The sequence below is a fragment of the Balaenoptera acutorostrata genome, chromosome 14 (genome assembly GCF_949987535.1).
Source record: "Balaenoptera acutorostrata chromosome 14, mBalAcu1.1, whole genome shotgun sequence".
Lineage (NCBI taxonomy): Eukaryota > Metazoa > Chordata > Mammalia > Artiodactyla > Balaenopteridae > Balaenoptera > Balaenoptera acutorostrata.
The window spans coordinates 10138198-10156191 of record NC_080077.1 but is presented as its reverse complement, the minus strand read 5'-3'; the positions used below and the strand labels follow the sequence as shown (position 1 = coordinate 10156191).

The following is a 17994-nucleotide window of genomic DNA, read 5'->3' as shown; positions in this document are numbered from 1 at the left end:
TAATGTGAAGTAAACTGAGCAACAGAGATGACCCTGGAGTGTCTTAGGGCCAGGGCACACTCTGCAGGTAAGACTCAGCCCAATAGGAACAATTTATAATGTGCTTCTTGATTTAATGTGCTAAGAGGTCAGGTTCTCAGAGGCAGTTCTAAAATTATTTCAGTCCGACTTTATTTTTAGTAACTGTTACCACCTCTGTCAGGCCTCTTTCTAAAGCTTTATACTTTACTGCATTAAATACTTTATAATAGCTACCAACTAAATCACTATTATTTTCATTTTTTACTTAATGATCCTGCTTCACTGGTACATATACATGAGCATGCACACACACGCAAGCACACACAGGACCTGCTTCCAGCTCCCATTTTACGATGCCTTTTTGAAAGCCTGGCTGATAGGCTGTCATAGGGCAATGAAGACAGCTGATGGCTCCATTACAGAAAATGCTTCTGTGTATACGTTTATTTTCACATTGTATAAGAAGTTACAACTTCAAAAAAACAGTATATAAATGAACATAGGTATAAGTCACCCAGAACAAAAGAATGAACCTGTACTTAATGAAAAGAATCAGAATTTCTGTAATACAACAAACACCTGCATCCTACATTTTTGGGGACAACTGGCAACTATACACACACACATACACAGGGCAAGGACTGGTACATCAGTGGTACAAAAACACCTTCTTTGATGCAGTCACTTAGGAATTGTTTAAAAAAAAAAAAGTATAATCCAGCATCTGGATGCTAAATAAAAGAGCTGGGGGTGGGGGTGCTAAATAAACAGGGGAGTCCCTCCACCCCCTTCCCTGTTTCCAACTTTTAGGAATTCAAGTTTATTAAAAAATTGGACATACACAACTCCATAACTACTCTCTTTTCTTCAATAACTTCAGAATGGTAGTTTTAAACAACTTTAAAACTTAAGCTCCTTTTGAATTTCCCAAAGTGTTTTTGCACTCTTCTGCAGATGGGCCTCTTCTTCAGGGGCCAACTTTACTTTTATAAGGTCGGTAATACCACTCCCTCCCAGGATACAAGGAACACTGAGGAATACTTCTTCACTTATTCCATAGAGACCCTTAATCCTGGTGGAAACTGGATGCACTCTCCTAAGATTCTTCACAATACTCTCTGTTAAGTCAGCTACAGACAGGCCAATGGCCCAAGAAGTATAACCTTTCATTTTAATAATCTCATAGGCACTAGCAACCACATCTTTGTGCACATTTTTCCACTGCTCAGGATCTTTATCAGTTCCTATATCTACGTTCAGATCCTTCAGAGGGACACCGGCGATGTTCACTCCACTCCACACAGGAACACTTGAGTCTCCATGCTCTCCAAGGATCCACCCATGACAGCTTTCAGAATGGATACCGAGCCTCTGCCCGATCAAGAAACGGAAACGGGCAGTGTCCAGATTACAACCACTCCCAATAATACGGTTTGGGGGAAATTCACTCAACTTCCAGGCTACGTAAGTTAAGATATCCACTGGATTGGAAACAACAATCAGTTTGCAGCGAGGACTGTACTGAACAATACTGGAAATCATTAACTTAAAGATGGCCAAATTTCGCTGGACTAAATTAAGGCGTGTTTCTCCTTTTTCCTGGCGTGCACCTGCTGTGATAATCACGAGGTTGGAGTTTGCAGTGACCAGGTAATCTTCGCTGGAAATAATATTGGGCATTCTCACGAAAGGGCTGCCATGCTGAAGATCCATTGTCTCACCCTTCAGTCTGCCTCCGTCAACATCCACCAAGGCAAGTTCATCACTCAGGCCTTTTAACAGGATGCTGACAGCACAGGCCATGCCAACCGAGCCAGTTCCTACAATGGAGATCTTATTGCAACAAACGGGCTCCTCTGAGGGGAAATTCTTCATAAGCTCACACTTGACCGTAGCCATCTTGCACGCGGGGGCGATGGGCCAGGCGCCCCTGCGGGCGACGCCTGCCGGCTGGCGGGGACTCAGCTCCATCCCCGGGCACAGGCAATTCGCTCTCACAGCGCCCACTCTCTGGCTGGCGCGCAGCATTCCCACAGCCCAGCTCATGGCTACTCACTGGAGAGGTGAAGGAAGAGAGATAGGAAGAAGGCAGCGGGCAGCCTGACAAGCTCAAAAGCGGAGAGCTGTGCCCGTTGGCCGTTTGCTCAGCCCGTTACTGCGGCTGCGCAAGGCCGGGACCGCTGGCCGCGGCCGGCTACTGCGGCTGCGCAAGGCGGGCCCAGCTCTCGTGGCCTCAAACGGGCCTCCACAAAGTACTGCAGGTCCGATCTGACTGGGGGGGTGGGGACGGACGACGACGCGGAAGGGCTCCTCTCGCAAATGAATTCTGGAGTTACAATTTTAAGAACTCGAATTCTCTCCACTACTTAGCATGTATAATGAGCCAACCCAGATCCTTGGGATTACTGATTTTCTGTTTTCACTACATATGCCAAGTAAAAACATTTCCATTAAGTACAGATGAAAACAAGGTTAAATTTTCTTAACTGTATCCCTGCCAGGAATAACCAGGTGCGTATCCTTTGTCTCCCAATGGCCTCCTGCACCATTTCCCTGCATCCGTTGGAAAAGTGGGACTCCTGTTTCCCGTTGTATCCAGTTCGAGAACCTTATATTTGGAAAGGCTTCCGCTGCCTTTATGCCAGTCACGACCGTAACTGCGGAAGTCGCAGGATCCTGACGACAAGGGGCAGGAGCCGACCGTGAGCTAGTCAAACAGTCATGACAAAGGAAAGCTCCTAACTGAGAGTCCTGATCAAAAACGACTTCTCAAGTAGAAAGATGATGATGATGTAGCCTAATATTAGCATGAAGATATATCTTCTATGTCCTTAAAATGGCAAATTTTGACCAACTGCACAAACCAGATTATTGATTAAAGTAGTAAAATATTAGCTAGTACAATATGGCATCAGTATACCTTACTTTCCTCTGCATTTTTCTGGTCAGTATTATGAATGTCCTTTCAAATTTCTAAGGAAATAAAAACTTTACATCTGATACATATATGTTTTATATATATATATATATACACACACACACACACACATATATATATATATATATATATATATATATACCCTTAAATCCAATAAACTATAAAAGTCCAAACAAAAATAATAGTACTTTCTCCTCACTTATATAAACAGAATTCTGACCATGTAATGATTCCTCAAAGCTTTCCTCATTCCAAGAAAGCAGTATGTTCTCCCCTAACGGAGCTCTTGGTACATGCAGCCTCCTCACAGGCAGAAAAAAAAATTGTGTGTATATTTATATATGTGTGTGTGTGTGTGTATGTATGTATACATATATATTCCATTTTAGAATACCAAATCTTGACAAAATGAATATTTTATATTCAGGACTTGACAAGCTATTCTCATTCTTTCTGCCACTGAGCTGCAGTCCAGGAAGAGAGCAACAATAAGCAAAGGAGCTGGTGAGAGGTGAGAAAAGTGTGGTAACAGTGGAGATCCTGCAATCCTGTTTCAGTGGGACTTGCTGGCACCCTGTTTAGATGGTACAGTACAAGCTCCGTGACACACAAAATGGTAAGAGCACCACATACATGCGTTCTCTCCACCCTGGTGGTCAGATTTGTCACCATTTGTCAAATTAAAAAGGAGAATCTTTAAATGATCTTTATTTAATGGTGGCTGACATCTTATTCTTTCTTTTATCCCAGTCATAGCTTGAAATGTTTTAACCTGATGCCTGTTCTCACCTTTTTCCTACAATGATTCCTTTGACCAGTCAAGTCATTTTTCTTATAAGTGTTCTTGAGGATGAAATTCAAGGACATAAAGACTCTTAGTTAGACGGCGTTTTTCTACAGTAATTTTCTTTCTAGAGTTTGAACCTCTTCAGAAATACCATCACTATGACAGCTGCCTCTTCAGTTTTTCCCCTTAGCCACACTAAATCAATTTTGAGAAAAATAACACTCTCCAAAATAAAAATATCTCAAACAAAGCAGCCTTTTATTTACAATAAGTCTTGAGATAAGAAGGAAAGAACTAAAAAAGATGAACAGATGACTTAGGTCTACCCAAAGATGTGGAAAGCCAACTATAGCTAGCCAGCTCCCTAATGACCTTCTATCTTAGGTGCCTCATTATTCCTTTTGAATGGAAAATCTAATTCAAATTATCTATTCAAAATTCAGTATAATATTATAGCTGATGGCAGGATTATGCCATAATACTTTTGGTTACACCACTTAGGAGGGAGGAAGCAGGAAATAAAGATGACTAGCAAGCGTCTGGACCAAGAATGGTTGTAAACTAAGTCACTCTATTCCTTCCACCTGGACTCTCATCCCCAGCTCCCCCTGCCCTTTTTCCATCTAGGAGTCCAGTTCAAATATTCCATGCTCTCCTAAGTCTTCTACAATCTCCCAAGGAGAATTGACTTTTTAAAAATCCGCCACCAGTGTACTGTGTACCTCTCTCCATTACAGGATTTATCACACACAGTTAAATGTAATTACTTATGAATTTGTCACTCCAAAAGGGATCACTTTTTATTTAACAGCATATCCCTATTCTCCAGAACAGAGCTTGGTATATGAATAGGGATTCAGTAAATGTTTGTGGTAGAAAAGAATGAGGAAATAACTACAGAACTGACCCAAGTAAGGCTAGAGGGCTAAAAGGTGAGTGAGATGGAAAGGCAGGGCTGGAGAATCCACCTGGTGCTGGAGTTCTGAATAAAGGAGTAAGTAAAATGGTGCCTGTCTGGGGTTTCTTAGCAAGGTTGATGCATAAATTTCAGATAAAGCTACGAATAAGCTAAAAGATTTCTTAATTACTTTCAAAGCTAATGCCCACCTTTACCACCTTAGAACATACAAATTAAAAAAAAAATTCTACAGTGCTAGAAACACAGTAAAATAAATATGCAAAGGCAGAAGGAATATTTTTATCCTTTGAAGTTATTTAAAATGTTTTGTTCTGTCGAAAACTTTTAAGAAAATAATCCGTGCACAAAACCCTTGATTTGAAAAAAAAAAACAAACAAACAAGATGCAATGAAAGCAGTGTTAATACTGTAAGCTATAAACTCACCAGCATGCAAGTAGAACATTATATAAACACAATTATTTTAAAAGTCTTGTGATTTGAAATTCATAAAATGCAAATTGTAGTTTTTTAAAAAAATTAGTGGGCTGTGATTCTGTTGCTCATAGATACTAAAATCTACCTAGCTCCATAATCCTCGTGTGGGGCGTCTTTACAAATCACAGTACCTCAAAGTATTTTCTTTCGTCAGCAATACTGGGAATGCTGGGCGAAAGACAAAAGCAGGGCCACAAAGCTTTGTCTCCTGAGTAGAATAAAGGTAGAATGTCCATTCAAAAAGCAACCCTGACACCAACTTCCTATTTATGGTATTCAAATACTATAACATGAATTGGCAAGCTCTTCTGATAAGTTACCCAGACCTCACTTTTGTTCTTTAAAGGCATCATCTTACACATAATTTTGAATGCAATGTAAAAAAGCTGCTTGTATTAATCATTAAAAAGGAATTATTTTAATGTGGCACAAAACATGAAAAAAAAAGAAATTAATATTCATTAGTATGTGTTTAAACATCCTAAATCGTATCTAAAAATTGAGAGAGTAATTTTATGGCTATAGGCTCTAACTGCATAAGTGCTGTTTTACTAATTCAGCTCATTTATTCTCTGCAATTGGCTTAATAGAAATAATACTCTAGTCCTCAGTAACAACAGCTCTACCCATCTAAAAAAAAAATGACACAAAGGATATTTTTGTGTATGGAAGTTACTTTCAATTTGAGGTAACCTTAAGTTACCTTTATAAACTCCAAACTGCCAAAACAGATTAACTCCACGTTATAAAGTTTAAAAACTAATTTGCCTCCAGACTCCATCTGGGCAACAAAGAGGGTCAGCAGCAACTGGGAATAGTGAAGAAAGAAAGGGGTGTTCCAGGTGGGGGATCAGCAAGGACAAATCTCTGAGGCTAGAAAGCACATGGCCTTTCGGCACGGCTAGACCTCTGACCGAGACAGAGGCTTATTAGAGGCACAGCTAGACTCTCAACCGCAGCACTCCTGACATTCTGGACCAGATCATTCTTTGTGGGCCTGTCCTATGCACTGCAGGATGTTCCTCAGCTTCCCTGGCCTCTACCCACTAGATGCCAGTAGCTCTCCTGTAGTTATGACGGCCCAGACGGTACCTCCAGACACTGCCAAATCTCCGTCGTGGGTGGAGGTGGGCGGGTGGGACACAGCAAATTTGCCACACACACCTCCCCCCCCCGGTCGAGAAGCAATGAGTTAAAGAATAAGCAGGGGCCAGATCACACAGGAACTGACAAACCTCTTCAAGGAACCTGGAATGTATTCTCAAGGCAAGAGCGTGCCACCGAAGTGACAGAAGCAGTGTGATCAGATTTCATCCAACAGAGTTCACTAAGTACCTCCTCTGTGCTAGTAGGCACGGTGCAGGTGCTGAGGATACTGCAATGAACAAGGTAAACTCCACTCTCTTAGAATTTATGTTCTTTTAGCAAAAACAGATTAACGTTTTAAAATGGTCAATATAACTTCATTTTGTAACAAGTGTCATGAAGAAAAGAAAACAGGATAGCATCAGAGAGGAACTGAGTGGTGGGAATGAAGAGGCTACTGTATTTTAATTAGATGGTCTGGGGAAGCTTCTCTGAGGGGGTGAAATAAATTTGGGTTGAAACCCTGGATGGTAACATAGAGCCAGCCCTGCAAAGACCCAGGGAAGGAGTTTCCTGGGCAAAGCTAGAAAGGCCCTATGCAGACATAAGGCTGGCGTGCTGAAGGAACAAGAAGGCCCAGGGCCTGGCAGGGCAAGGTGGGCGTGGGATGGGAGAGGTGACGGTGGTGGCTCAAGATGAGGTCAGCAAGGTAGGTGGGGCTACATCCTGTGAGACTTCCTCAACAGGAGATGCTGAAGGGTTTTTAAATAAAGGAGTGACATGATTTGACCTACATTTAAAAAATATCTGCGTGGAAAAAAAATTCTAGGGGAAGTAAAGGAGAGGCCGAGATACTAGACAAGAAACTATTTCAATACACCAGGGAAAAGACGAATGGAGGTGGAGAGAGATGAAAGAGCCAGGCTCTGTTTAGCAGCTGGGCTAACGAGCAGGACTTGCTCACGGCTTAGGTGAAGGGAATGACGGGAAATGAGAAAATCTACCATGATTCTCTGCTGGGTTTTTGGCTTGAACGACTGGGGGGATGGGAGTGGCACTCACTGAAATGGGAGAGACTAAGGGAGGAGCAAGTTGGGGAGGAGGAGAGGAAACCACAACTTCTGGTTGGGACGTGGGGCTTTGACATGTCTGTGAGACGAGATGGACCATGTGCGGTTTCAAGGTAAATCTGAAGGTCAGGCTGGAGCTATGTATTTGGACATTATCAGACTGTATAGATTGTTTTTAATGCCAGGGACTAGGCAAGAGCACCAAGGGCTGAGGACAGATGGAGAACAGAAGCGTCCAAGTATGAAGCCACCGGACACTCCAACACTTCCAGGTCTGCAGGGGAGGAGCCAGAAAAGGAGATGCACAAAAATGGCCAGTGAGGTGGAAGGGGTAGAAGCCAAGAGAGGGGAGAATGCTCACTTGTGTCAAGTGTTGCTGAGAGGTCAAGTAACAGAAGGATAACAACAAGACCTGGATCTGGCAACAAGGAGGGCCCTGGCGACCCACACCAGCAGTTTTGGGTGTGCTGGGAAAGCAGCCGGACTGAGGAGAAAAAGGAGAGGAAGTGGAGACAGTGATCACAGGCAACTCTTTTCAAGAAATCTCCTCTATGATGGGAAGCAGGCAAATGGGCTGGTACCTGGAGGAGGGTGAGGAACACCAAGAGAAGACTTTTAGAGTTTGGAGAAACTAGAGCACGTCTCTACACACTGCAGCAGAGGGAAAACTGATGCTCATCAAAGGCTGGGGATAATTATGGGAGCGAGGTCCTTGGGTAGATGGGGTGGGAGGCGGTTGAATGCCCTCATGCGTGGGGGGCTTTGGCCGCAGCATGGATGTTTCACCCATGGTAGAAAGGCAGAGGTGCGGGGAAGATGAGGGCCAGTGCGTCCTTGCCGTAGTGTGGGAGAAGGGCTGTGACGGGGCAAGGTGGCAGGCAGGGAGAAGGGACACCAGCTGTGATAAGCATCTTGGGGCAGGAAGGTGCCCCAGCTACAGTGGCTGTGAGGGTGGGGGAGGAGCAAGACGTGGTGACTGATCAGATACAGGGGTGAGAGGAGTGTGGTCATAAGATCCAGCTTTTCAGTCCAGCAGCATTGCTAGATGACGGATGATATTGCCATTCACTGTGGGTGACCCGGCAGTAGGTTGGGGGGCGAAATGGGGGGGGGGGTAAATGACAGTTCAGGTGGAAACACACATGACACCGGTAGGACATCCAAGCATCAGGGCCCAGTCAAACGGGCCCATGACCTAGGAGCTCAGGGGTCTGGCTGAAGACGCAGTCCTGGCAGTTGTCTGCATGTGGATGAAGCCACTGGAATGGATAGAACCGTGGAGAAAATACAAGGGCAAAGAAGGAACCTGAAGTAAACAGGATGGTGGGAAGTGAAAAACAAGAGCCAAAGTAGGATCAGGAAGAAGTACAAAAAGAATAAGAACTATGAAAGCCCAGAATCTGTTAGCACAGAAGCAAATGATAACTGATATATCTGAGTCATCAAGAAAAAGTGAAATTATGTTCAACACAATCTGCGTTGTGGAAAGATATACAGCACATTAAAACAAAAAAAAAGATTTCTTCTTAACATTGTTAGAAGTATTTCAGTCAGGAAATACTTACACAAAGCTGAAGGGGAAAGCGTGCGCTATCAGGTCTGCACTCCACAATGCTTTGGTTAGAGAGACCTGCTCATGTGAGTCCAATTTTCTATGCTCAATAAGAAACCCAAGTGAAATCAAGGCTACCTTCCCTCCAGCGGAGTGAGACTGGGAACATTCTTGAGGTGATTAAGCCTGATTTGTGTCAGGCCTGGAACAAGAAGGCTTTTATGGCAGAGCTTATCTTTCCTGGTAAGTGTTGCACATTCTTACTTTATAAAATGCTTTATAAGATGCTTGGGGCCCTATTTCACTTGTAAAAGGAAACTGGTAGGTTTTTAAAGAGGAATCTTGGCAATACGCCAAAACGGCTGATTTCCCCCAACCCTTGGCAAAAAAAAAAAAAAAAAAAAAGGGAAAGGACATCAGTCATTACATCCCATTTTAAACTGAGCAAGTCCCTTTGATTCGGTCTCTCTGTCACCAAATTGCTCCTTCACATTCACACAGAGTACCTCTCACCACTGGGATGCCAAGCCTATTAGAGCTGCAATGGAATGGGAAATAAGGAGTATAGAGATGTTCTTGTCACCTCAGACCTGAATTTAACTGACGCACAGTGCCACTTCCAATTAATTTAAAAATGATTCCAGGAAAAATATTCCTCAGTGCTTAAGCTGTTTGAAGGCCCGAGGGCTTGACAGATGGCGCTATCTCTGCAAGACCATGACGACTGCGTTCTGGGCGGTCTAGGAAGCACCATCAGGAAGAGGAAGCAAGGCGGCGGCTGCTGACATAAGGCAGTCAGAATAAGAAACTGAAGCTTTCTTCCTGGGGGCGGAGCTGGTAGAAATCTTTGGAAGCACTGAAATTAGATTAGGCGAGGACACAGAGGGAAACGTTTCAGCCGTGTTTCAGACTTCCCCTGCAGACCGCTCAGAAGTGGCTACCATTAAACAGTTTGCCAGGAGACTCGAATTTGTTTTTAATCTTTGACCTAAACCAATGAAAAGTATACAGCATGAAGTTTATTTCCTTCTTAGATATCTTAGAAGTTAAAAACTTTTAAGCTTTTCCATAGTTTTATTTTACGTGTGGGGTTCAAGCATTCACCCTACAATGCTGCTTTCATTTGAAGTAAGTAAACACGGTGTAAGAATAAATGTATTTAATATGAGCTATACCAGAATGTTGGTAAAACTGAAATCAGCAAAAAGTAAAAGAAATTTGACTGTAATTAGCAAAAGCCCTCAAGCTGGTCATAAGGTAATTAAGAAGTGAGCCTAAATATTAATATAAAAGTATGCTTAGCAACAGCTACAAAAAAGAGCTGGAGAAAATAAATTTTGTTAGAGTGCATTCACCATTGTCTCAGAGATAAGGTATAATATTACTTCTTTTAAAAGATCTTTCTTATAATACATACAGATGGCCAATAGGCACATGAAAAGATGCTCAACATTGCTAATTATTAGAGAAATGAAAATCAAAACTACAATGAGGTATCACCTCACACCGGTCAGAATGGCCATCATCAAGAAGTCTACAAATAATAAATGCTGGAGAGGGTGTGGAGACAAGCGAACCCTCTTGCACTGTTGGTGGGAATGTAAGTTGGTGCAGCCACTATGGAGAACCGTATGGAGGTTCCACAAAAAACTAAAAATAGAGTTGGCATATGATCCAGCAATCCCACTCCTGGGAATATATCGGGACAAAACTGTAATTCAAAAAGATATATGCACCCCTATGTTCACAGCAGTACTACTTACAGTAGCCAAGACATGGAAACAACCTAAATGTCCATCAACAGATGAATGGATAAAGAAGATGTATATATATGTACAATGGAATATTACTCAGCCATAAAGAAGAATGCAATAATGCCATGTGCAGCAACATGGATGGACCTAGAGATGATCATACTAACTAAGCAAAGTCAGAAAGAGAAAGGCAAATACCATACGCTATCACTTACATGTGGAATCTAAAATGACACAAATGAACTTATCTACAAAACAGAAACAGACTCACAGACAGAGAGAACAGCCTTGCAGTTGTGGGGGAGGGAGGGACCAGGAGTTTGGGAGTAGCAAGCGCAAACTATTACATAGAGAATGCATAAGCCACGAGGTCCTGCTGTACAGCACAGGGAGCTCTAGTCAACATCCTATGATGAACCATAATGGAGAAGAATTTTAAAAAATCTTTCTTTGAAAAGGAAAGTCAAATGACACTTTTTAGAGAAATATTTAAAATATGTTATGTTTTAACATGTTTTACTTTTAGCTTTTTAAAGAAAAAGAGGTCTGGCCTTTTGAGAAAAAAGCAACCTATATTAGATGAGGAGGCAAGACTGGGGCTGGAGAGTATTTGTGACTCCAGTCACAGATTATTTCCATAAAAGTCTTTACAGCAGCAAGGTGTTCAGAGAGACACAATAAAGGAAGAAATTTTCCACGTATCAGATTGGCAAAAATTTCAGAGTAATAAAAGCTACTAATGGCAAGGGTGCTAGGAAACTTGTATACATTGCTGTTATCTTCTAAATTGTATAAACTTTCCTGGAAGGCCATTTAGCAACAAATATCAAAAACATTTTAAAAATACACTTTGATTCAACAATAGCATCTTCTGTCTTTAGAAGACATTTCTTGACAAAGAACAGTACAAAAAGATGTATGCCTATAGAGGTTCACTATGGTGTTTGATAGTGAAAAATTACAATCTAAATGCTGTTGGCTGGAGACTGATTAAGTAAATTATAACATACAATTGAGTACCATGTAGCCATTAAAAGTGATGGAGATTCATATACTCCACTGTGCAAAGATGTTCTTAATGACTATTCAGTGAAAAAAAGTTCCAGAGTAGTACAGTAAAACAATATTTATGTATGATTATATGAGCATGCCTATAGACGCTCTACAAGGATGTTCCTACTATAATAAGTGATTACAATTCAGGGAGATCTTTGGTGATTTTTGTTTTTGACCTTTTCTACACTGATTTTTTCTTTTCAAACAATGAGTACATATATATATATATATATATATATATATATATATATATTTTTTTTTTTTTTTTTACAAAAAGCAAAGCCATGGGCTTCCCTGATGGCACAGTGGTTAGGAATCCGCCTACCAATGCAGGGGACACGGGTTCGAGCCCTGGTCCGGGAAGATCCCACATGCCGTGGAGGAGCTAAGCCTGTGCACCACAACTACTGAGCCTGCGCTGTAGAGCCCGCGAGCCACAACTACTGAAGCCCACGAGCCTAGAGCCTCTGCTCTGTAACAAGAGAAGCCACCGCGATGAGAAGCCCGTGCACCGCAATGAAGAGTAGCCCCCATTCGCCGCAACTAGAGAAAGCCCACACAGCAACGAAGACCCAATGCAGCCAATAAATAAATTAATTAATTAATTAATTTTAAAACCCATTTTTTTTTTTTTTAGAAGATGGGGTAAGTTGGTTTTTTTTGTTTTTGTTTTTTTGTTTTTTTTTTAATTAAACCTTTCTTACAACGCTTCTTAATTTTATTTATTTTTGCTGTGTTGGGTCTTCGTTTCTGTGCAAGGGCTCTCTCCAGCTGCGGCAAGCGGAGGCCTCTCTTCATCGCGGTGCGCGGGCCTCCCACCACCGCGGCCTCTCCCGTTGCGGAGCACAGGCTCCAGACGCGCAGGCTCAGCAATTGTGGCTCACGGGCCCAGTCGCTCGGCGGCATGTGGGATCTTCCCAGACCAGGGCTCGAACCCGCGTCCCCTGCATTAGCAGGCAGACTCTCAACCGCTGCGCCACCAGGAAAGCCCCAAAAAACCCATTTTTGTTTAAAAAAAGTAGGTCCTAAATATATTTTTTCTTTAAAAATAAACACCAATATATGTAAATAAAAACAAATACCTCTTATCCCATGGTTAAAAAAAACCCTCCATTTATAAGAGTTAATTTTAAAATTTAAATCTCTGGACAATTTAAAGTATTTTACAATAACTGAGAATGTTTCCATTCATGGTTTTATTTCTATCGATGTTTTAGCTCCTGTGAAGACAACTATAAATGACATGTAAATTTAACTACACCAGGTATCATGGATATATTCTAACACAACCACAGTAAACGTTAGCAGTGGGTGATTCTGACCAATATTTTGAGATAACTTCAAACAAATGCAGAACACGGGACCGTTAGGCATAAAAAGCTATAGTGATTCCAATCCTATCTATCAGGAATTTTTTATACACCTAATGTTTCTCCTTCAAAGGGAAGAAAAAAAAACCAAGACAGCCTAACCATAAATATGCTCAACCTCTTGCTCAATACCTCCTATAAATAATAAAAGGTAAAAAAGTTTTAACATGTAAATAACTGTAGGTGGCATGGGTTTTTTTTTTGACAACTGGGGGATTACCAGTTAGTATCACTAACGCCCTTACTGCCTGAAGAGCATTTATCGCCCCTATTCTCTAAACTTAAAACACCTGCCCTAATAAACAATCTAATCACATCCCCATGTTGTGCACTCACATGGCCCGAATGCACCAGGCTCATGTGCACAGCTGCATTAGGGGGACCGTGAACCCACAGTAAATGTTCATTCTTTTCACAATTCAGTTCCTGTTATAAAATTAATGCTGCCTCGATCATAACCACATGATAAAATACCGTAATTCAAAGTAAGTGATGAACCCATTCTGAGCAATCAGGCCATGCCCATGGCTGGTCAGCAGGGTGGAGCTGGTGTGGCGATGCCAGGCTGGACCTGCACTCATTCCTACGCTAAGGCAGGCAGGGTCCCATTTTAAATCCTGGGCGGCCTGATCTGCTACAGTTGGCTGACAAGATAGCTTCCACTAGCTCTCCTTTTTTGGAACCTCTGATTAAATGATCTACCATTGTGTAAATTAAAATTTTTTATTTATATCTGATGTATTAAACATGTTCCATGTGAATGAAATTCTGCACTAATTATGAATAAACAAAGAGTAAATCCAAAATATTTCTAATAAACTGAAGAGCTTTGCTTTAAGCCTTTTCAGCCAGCAGATGTAGCTGTGAATTAAAATAGGGAACGCAAGCTGCTCTTGGTCAGCCACTAGATGGCACCCTTTTCTATGGAACTGGTTTACATTGGAGATTTAATACAATTCAACTATTTTGACACTGGAATTGATTCTGATTTACATGCATTTATCTAGAATGATCATCTCAATTACTTACTGAGTGCACAGACCGCAACCATTTTTGCTCATTTTTTGACTAAAACTTTTCATTCCTCGTAGACACATGACGTTTCCTAATGAGAGGAAGTAAACAGCGATAAAAGTTCATCACTGGAATCAGGGCAACCTCATCAAAACTCTCTCAATGCAGGGCTTCCCTGGTGGCGCAGTGGTTAAGAATCCGCCTGCCAATGCAGGGGACACGGGTTCGAGCCCTGGTCTGGGAAGATCCCACATGCCGCGGAGCAACTAGGCCCGTGCACCACAACTAACTGAGCCTGCGCTCTAGAGCCCGCAAGCCACAACTACTGAGCCCACGTGCCACAACTACTGAAGCCCACACGCCTAGAGCCCGTGCTCCGCAACAAGAGATGCCACGACAATGATAAGCCGGTGCACTGCAACGAAGAGTAGCCCCCACTCGCCACAATTAGAGAAAGCCCGTGAGCAGCAACAAAGACCCAACACAGCCAAAAAAAAAAAAAAAAAAAAAATTTATTTAAAAAAAACAACAACTCTCTAAATGCAGAACCGAAATATACCACATTGCTCTCCACAAGCCTCAGGGCAGGGTCATATAATAAGAATTTCCTTGGAAAGTCACCCATAACGCTTAAAAACCTATGCCTTACATACTAACAGTCCACTGGGGAGCGCTGTCTTAGCTCAATGCCAGCTCAGGGTAGGCCCACAAATGTCTTTTGAATAAACAAATTAAAAAACGCGACTGCTTTTAAAAGATGTGTCCTAAAAAAGTATCAGTGGGTTCATTTTTCTGTGAGACTTCTCAGATGTGGAAATCAAACTGATATGCCTAATGACTTACCAGTAGGGAGAGGATATTTGCATTCTCTCTTTTTGGTTAAAGACATGAAGATGCAATATAAAAGGATTCCAAGTCTCCATACATTCAATAGTGCCAATCAGAAAAGAATCCCCCTAAAAAAAAAAAAAAAAAAAGAAAAGAATCCCGCCCCCAAATATTTTATTTAGGTAATAATCCTCTTATCAGTGCCATAAAACAAAAAATTTCACATTCTAGAAACTAAAATAGCACAGTCTAGCCCATAAAGCCCAAGTTCTCAAGCATATAATTTAATTTAAACAACCTAATTTTGTTGGTCTATGAAAATTTGGATTGATTCATTATGACTCTTCTAAATCAAAGACTGTTCATATTTTCAAATACCTTAAAACTTTACTACTCAATTTATGACCTACATTACTAAACTCTAGAAACATTACCTATCAATTCCATGCACTCAATATGAAGTACTAACAGACCGTCATTTTTATAGAAACCAAAAGCTTAATAACTTTATTATTATTTGCATGCCCCTCCCCCAAAGCAGATTTCATATGTAGTCAAGGAAGTTTTGTGTACTCCTAGGCAGCTGTGCTTTACAGTCAGCATAAATTAATAAAAATAAAATCTAGGACTATTTTTAAAAAAGCAGTATTATTGTCAAAGCAATACATATTTAAGAATTACACAGAAAAGTAAAATACAAAACTCACCCACACGCCCATAATTCTTTCACATATTATCACCAGACATATTTCCTCCCAATCTTTTCCATTTGTTTTCAAATAACTGCTCTCATATGAGAGAAGAATGGCTGGTCCTATACCAGACTGAAGTCAATTATGATGTTGGGAGGTCCACACTGAAGATACCCAGTAAAACCTGTCAAATGATCAAGACTGTGTGGATCACGCCACAGTCAAAACCAGATTCACCAGCTCCTTCCCCTGCCCCTTCCACCTACTCCTTTATCTCCCACCTTAGCTAGAGAGGTAAAATTGGAAGCGAACCAGGTTCTGCAGACCATCAGACTTAGCTTCAAATCTTGACTCTGCCAATTACAAGCTGTGTGATCTTGGGCAAATGACTTAACCTGAGTCCCTATTTCCTCATTTATAAAATGGGGGATATTAACACCTACTTCATGGCTGTTGTGAGGATTAAATAATCTGCTATGTCTAAAATGTCTGGTACAATCCCTGAAATGGAAGAAGAGATTTTATATTGGTCAAAGCAAAATTGAGGTAACAATAAAAATCATCAAAAATCTTCAGTCGGGGCTTCCCTGGTGGCGCAGTGGTCGAGAATCTGCCTGCCAATGCAGGGGACACGGGTTCGAGCCCTGGTCTGGGAAGATCCCACATGCCGCAGAGCAACTGGGCCCGTGAGCCACAACTACTGAGCCTGTGCGTCTGGAGCCTGTGCTCCGCAACAAGAGAGGCCGCGATAGTGAGAGGCCCGCGCACCGCGATGAAGAGTGGCCCCCGCTCGCCGCAACTAGAGAAAGCCCTCGCACAGAAGCGAGGACCCAACACAGCCAAAATAAATAAATAAATAAATAGCGTTCCTTTTAAAGAAAAAATCTTCAGTCATGGGTTTTCTAACTTTTTTCAAGTAATCCCTACTTTATTGTTGCAAACAATGACTAGCAGGCAGTTACTTTAAAAATAAAGGTTACTCAGACTAAGAAAAAAGCAACATCTGTTTGTCTATCAGTATATTTTAAGTGAAAAGTACAATAATGCCTATGTAGTTATGATTAAACTAAATGTGAAAAATTCAATAATAATAATCCCTATTACTCCAGCAATTCCCTCTCCCTTGCATCAATTCCCCCCTCCACTGAATCACTCCTATCAGCACACACACATGCTGTTACTTCTCCCAACTTAAAAAAAAAAAAAACCTCTCTTGATCCCATTCCCCTTTCTAGCTACGACCCCATTTCTTTCTTTCTCTTTACAGCAAAACTCAAGACTTGCCCATACACACTGCCTCCAAGCTCTCTCCTCCACTCTCCTTCGGATCCACTCCACTCAGGCTTTACCCACCAATGACCACCACATCTCAGTGAACTACCAGTTCTCATCTTACATGACTTATACCCAGCATCCTCCTCCTTGAAAGATGTTTTTTCACCTGGCATCCAAGTCACCATTCTCCTGGTTTCCCTGCTTCTTCAGCAGGGAAACCTTCTCCTCATTCCTCAACCTCTAAACCTGAGGAGCTCCTAAACCAAGAGCTCCTTCCTCAGACCTCTTCTCTTTTCTCTCTACATTCACTGCCTATGTGAGCTCATCTGATCTCATGGTTTACATACTATCCACATACTGATTTAGATCTTCACCTTGAATTCCAAACTTCTATATCTAACTGCTTACTTGACTCTCTACTTGGCTATCTAAAATCTACCTCAAACTCATAAGTCACAGACTGAGCCCCTGACATGATCCCCTAATATCTGCTCCTTTCACACTGGTCCCATCCATTTTCCAGTCGTTCAGACCAAAAGCCTGGAGACATCCTTGACTTGACTTTTTCTCTCACCACCCACATTCAATTTATAACAAGTCCTTGTTGCCCCTACCTTCAAAATATATCCAGAACCTCTTTTCATCAACTCTACTTCTGCCACCCATTCTAAACCACCACCAATTCTCACCTGTCACAAAGAGCCTGGTCCACAGAACTTCCTACCAGTAGTTTAAATAAAAAGAAGCCAAATATTCTGAATGTACAGCTTTTTAGCTTGGAGTATAAGTTACACACACACAGGTACTAGGATCTTTTTCCAATAATGTGTAAACACATTAATAATTTAAATAATAATATTAAAATGCTTTATTTTACAACGATGTTTATATATATGGATGTCAAACAGCATAGAAAGTTGTTCCAAATTATTTTACTGAACAAGTAGCTCCCACAAATTTATACAGAACGAACATTTGTTATCATTAGTCATTAATTATATTTGAAGTTTCACCACCCTTAAATATTTAAATTATTTATATGATTTACTAGTAATGAGAAGCTGCCTAGTTATTAGTAAAAATTTAGTCAATTCTCTGTCATCACTTCGCAAGATAGTGAATAAACTATACGCAAATTTGAAAATCTGCAAGATTT

General features: G+C 41.4%; 2 protein-coding genes across 3 annotated transcripts in view; both read right to left on the bottom strand.

Annotated features, from left to right (window-relative positions):
• Window positions 1-17994, bottom strand: part of TMEM242 (transmembrane protein 242) — a 48952-nt gene that overhangs the window by 13510 nt on the left and 17448 nt on the right. The gene's annotated exons all lie outside the window — the stretch shown is intronic.
• On the bottom strand, window positions 922-2067 carry LDHAL6B (lactate dehydrogenase A like 6B). 2 transcript variants are annotated; one of them, XM_007186121.2, is made up of 2 exons: window positions 1700-1920; window positions 922-1537 (listed from the first exon to the last, which is right to left on the bottom strand). In XM_007186121.2, the coding sequence occupies exons 1-2, from the start codon at window positions 1918-1920 to the stop codon at window positions 922-924; spliced, it is 837 nt and encodes a 278-aa protein (XP_007186183.2). The 2 variants fall into 2 exon arrangements, with proteins under 2 accessions (XP_007186183.2, XP_007186182.2); XM_007186120.3 differs by having other exon boundaries at window positions 922-2067.

What these genes read in the sequence shown, in the direction of transcription:
- LDHAL6B (XM_007186120.3), bottom strand. Translation starts at nt 2,067, where the DNA reads ATGAGCTGGGCTGTGGGAATGCTGCGCGCCAGCCAGAGAGTGGGCGCT.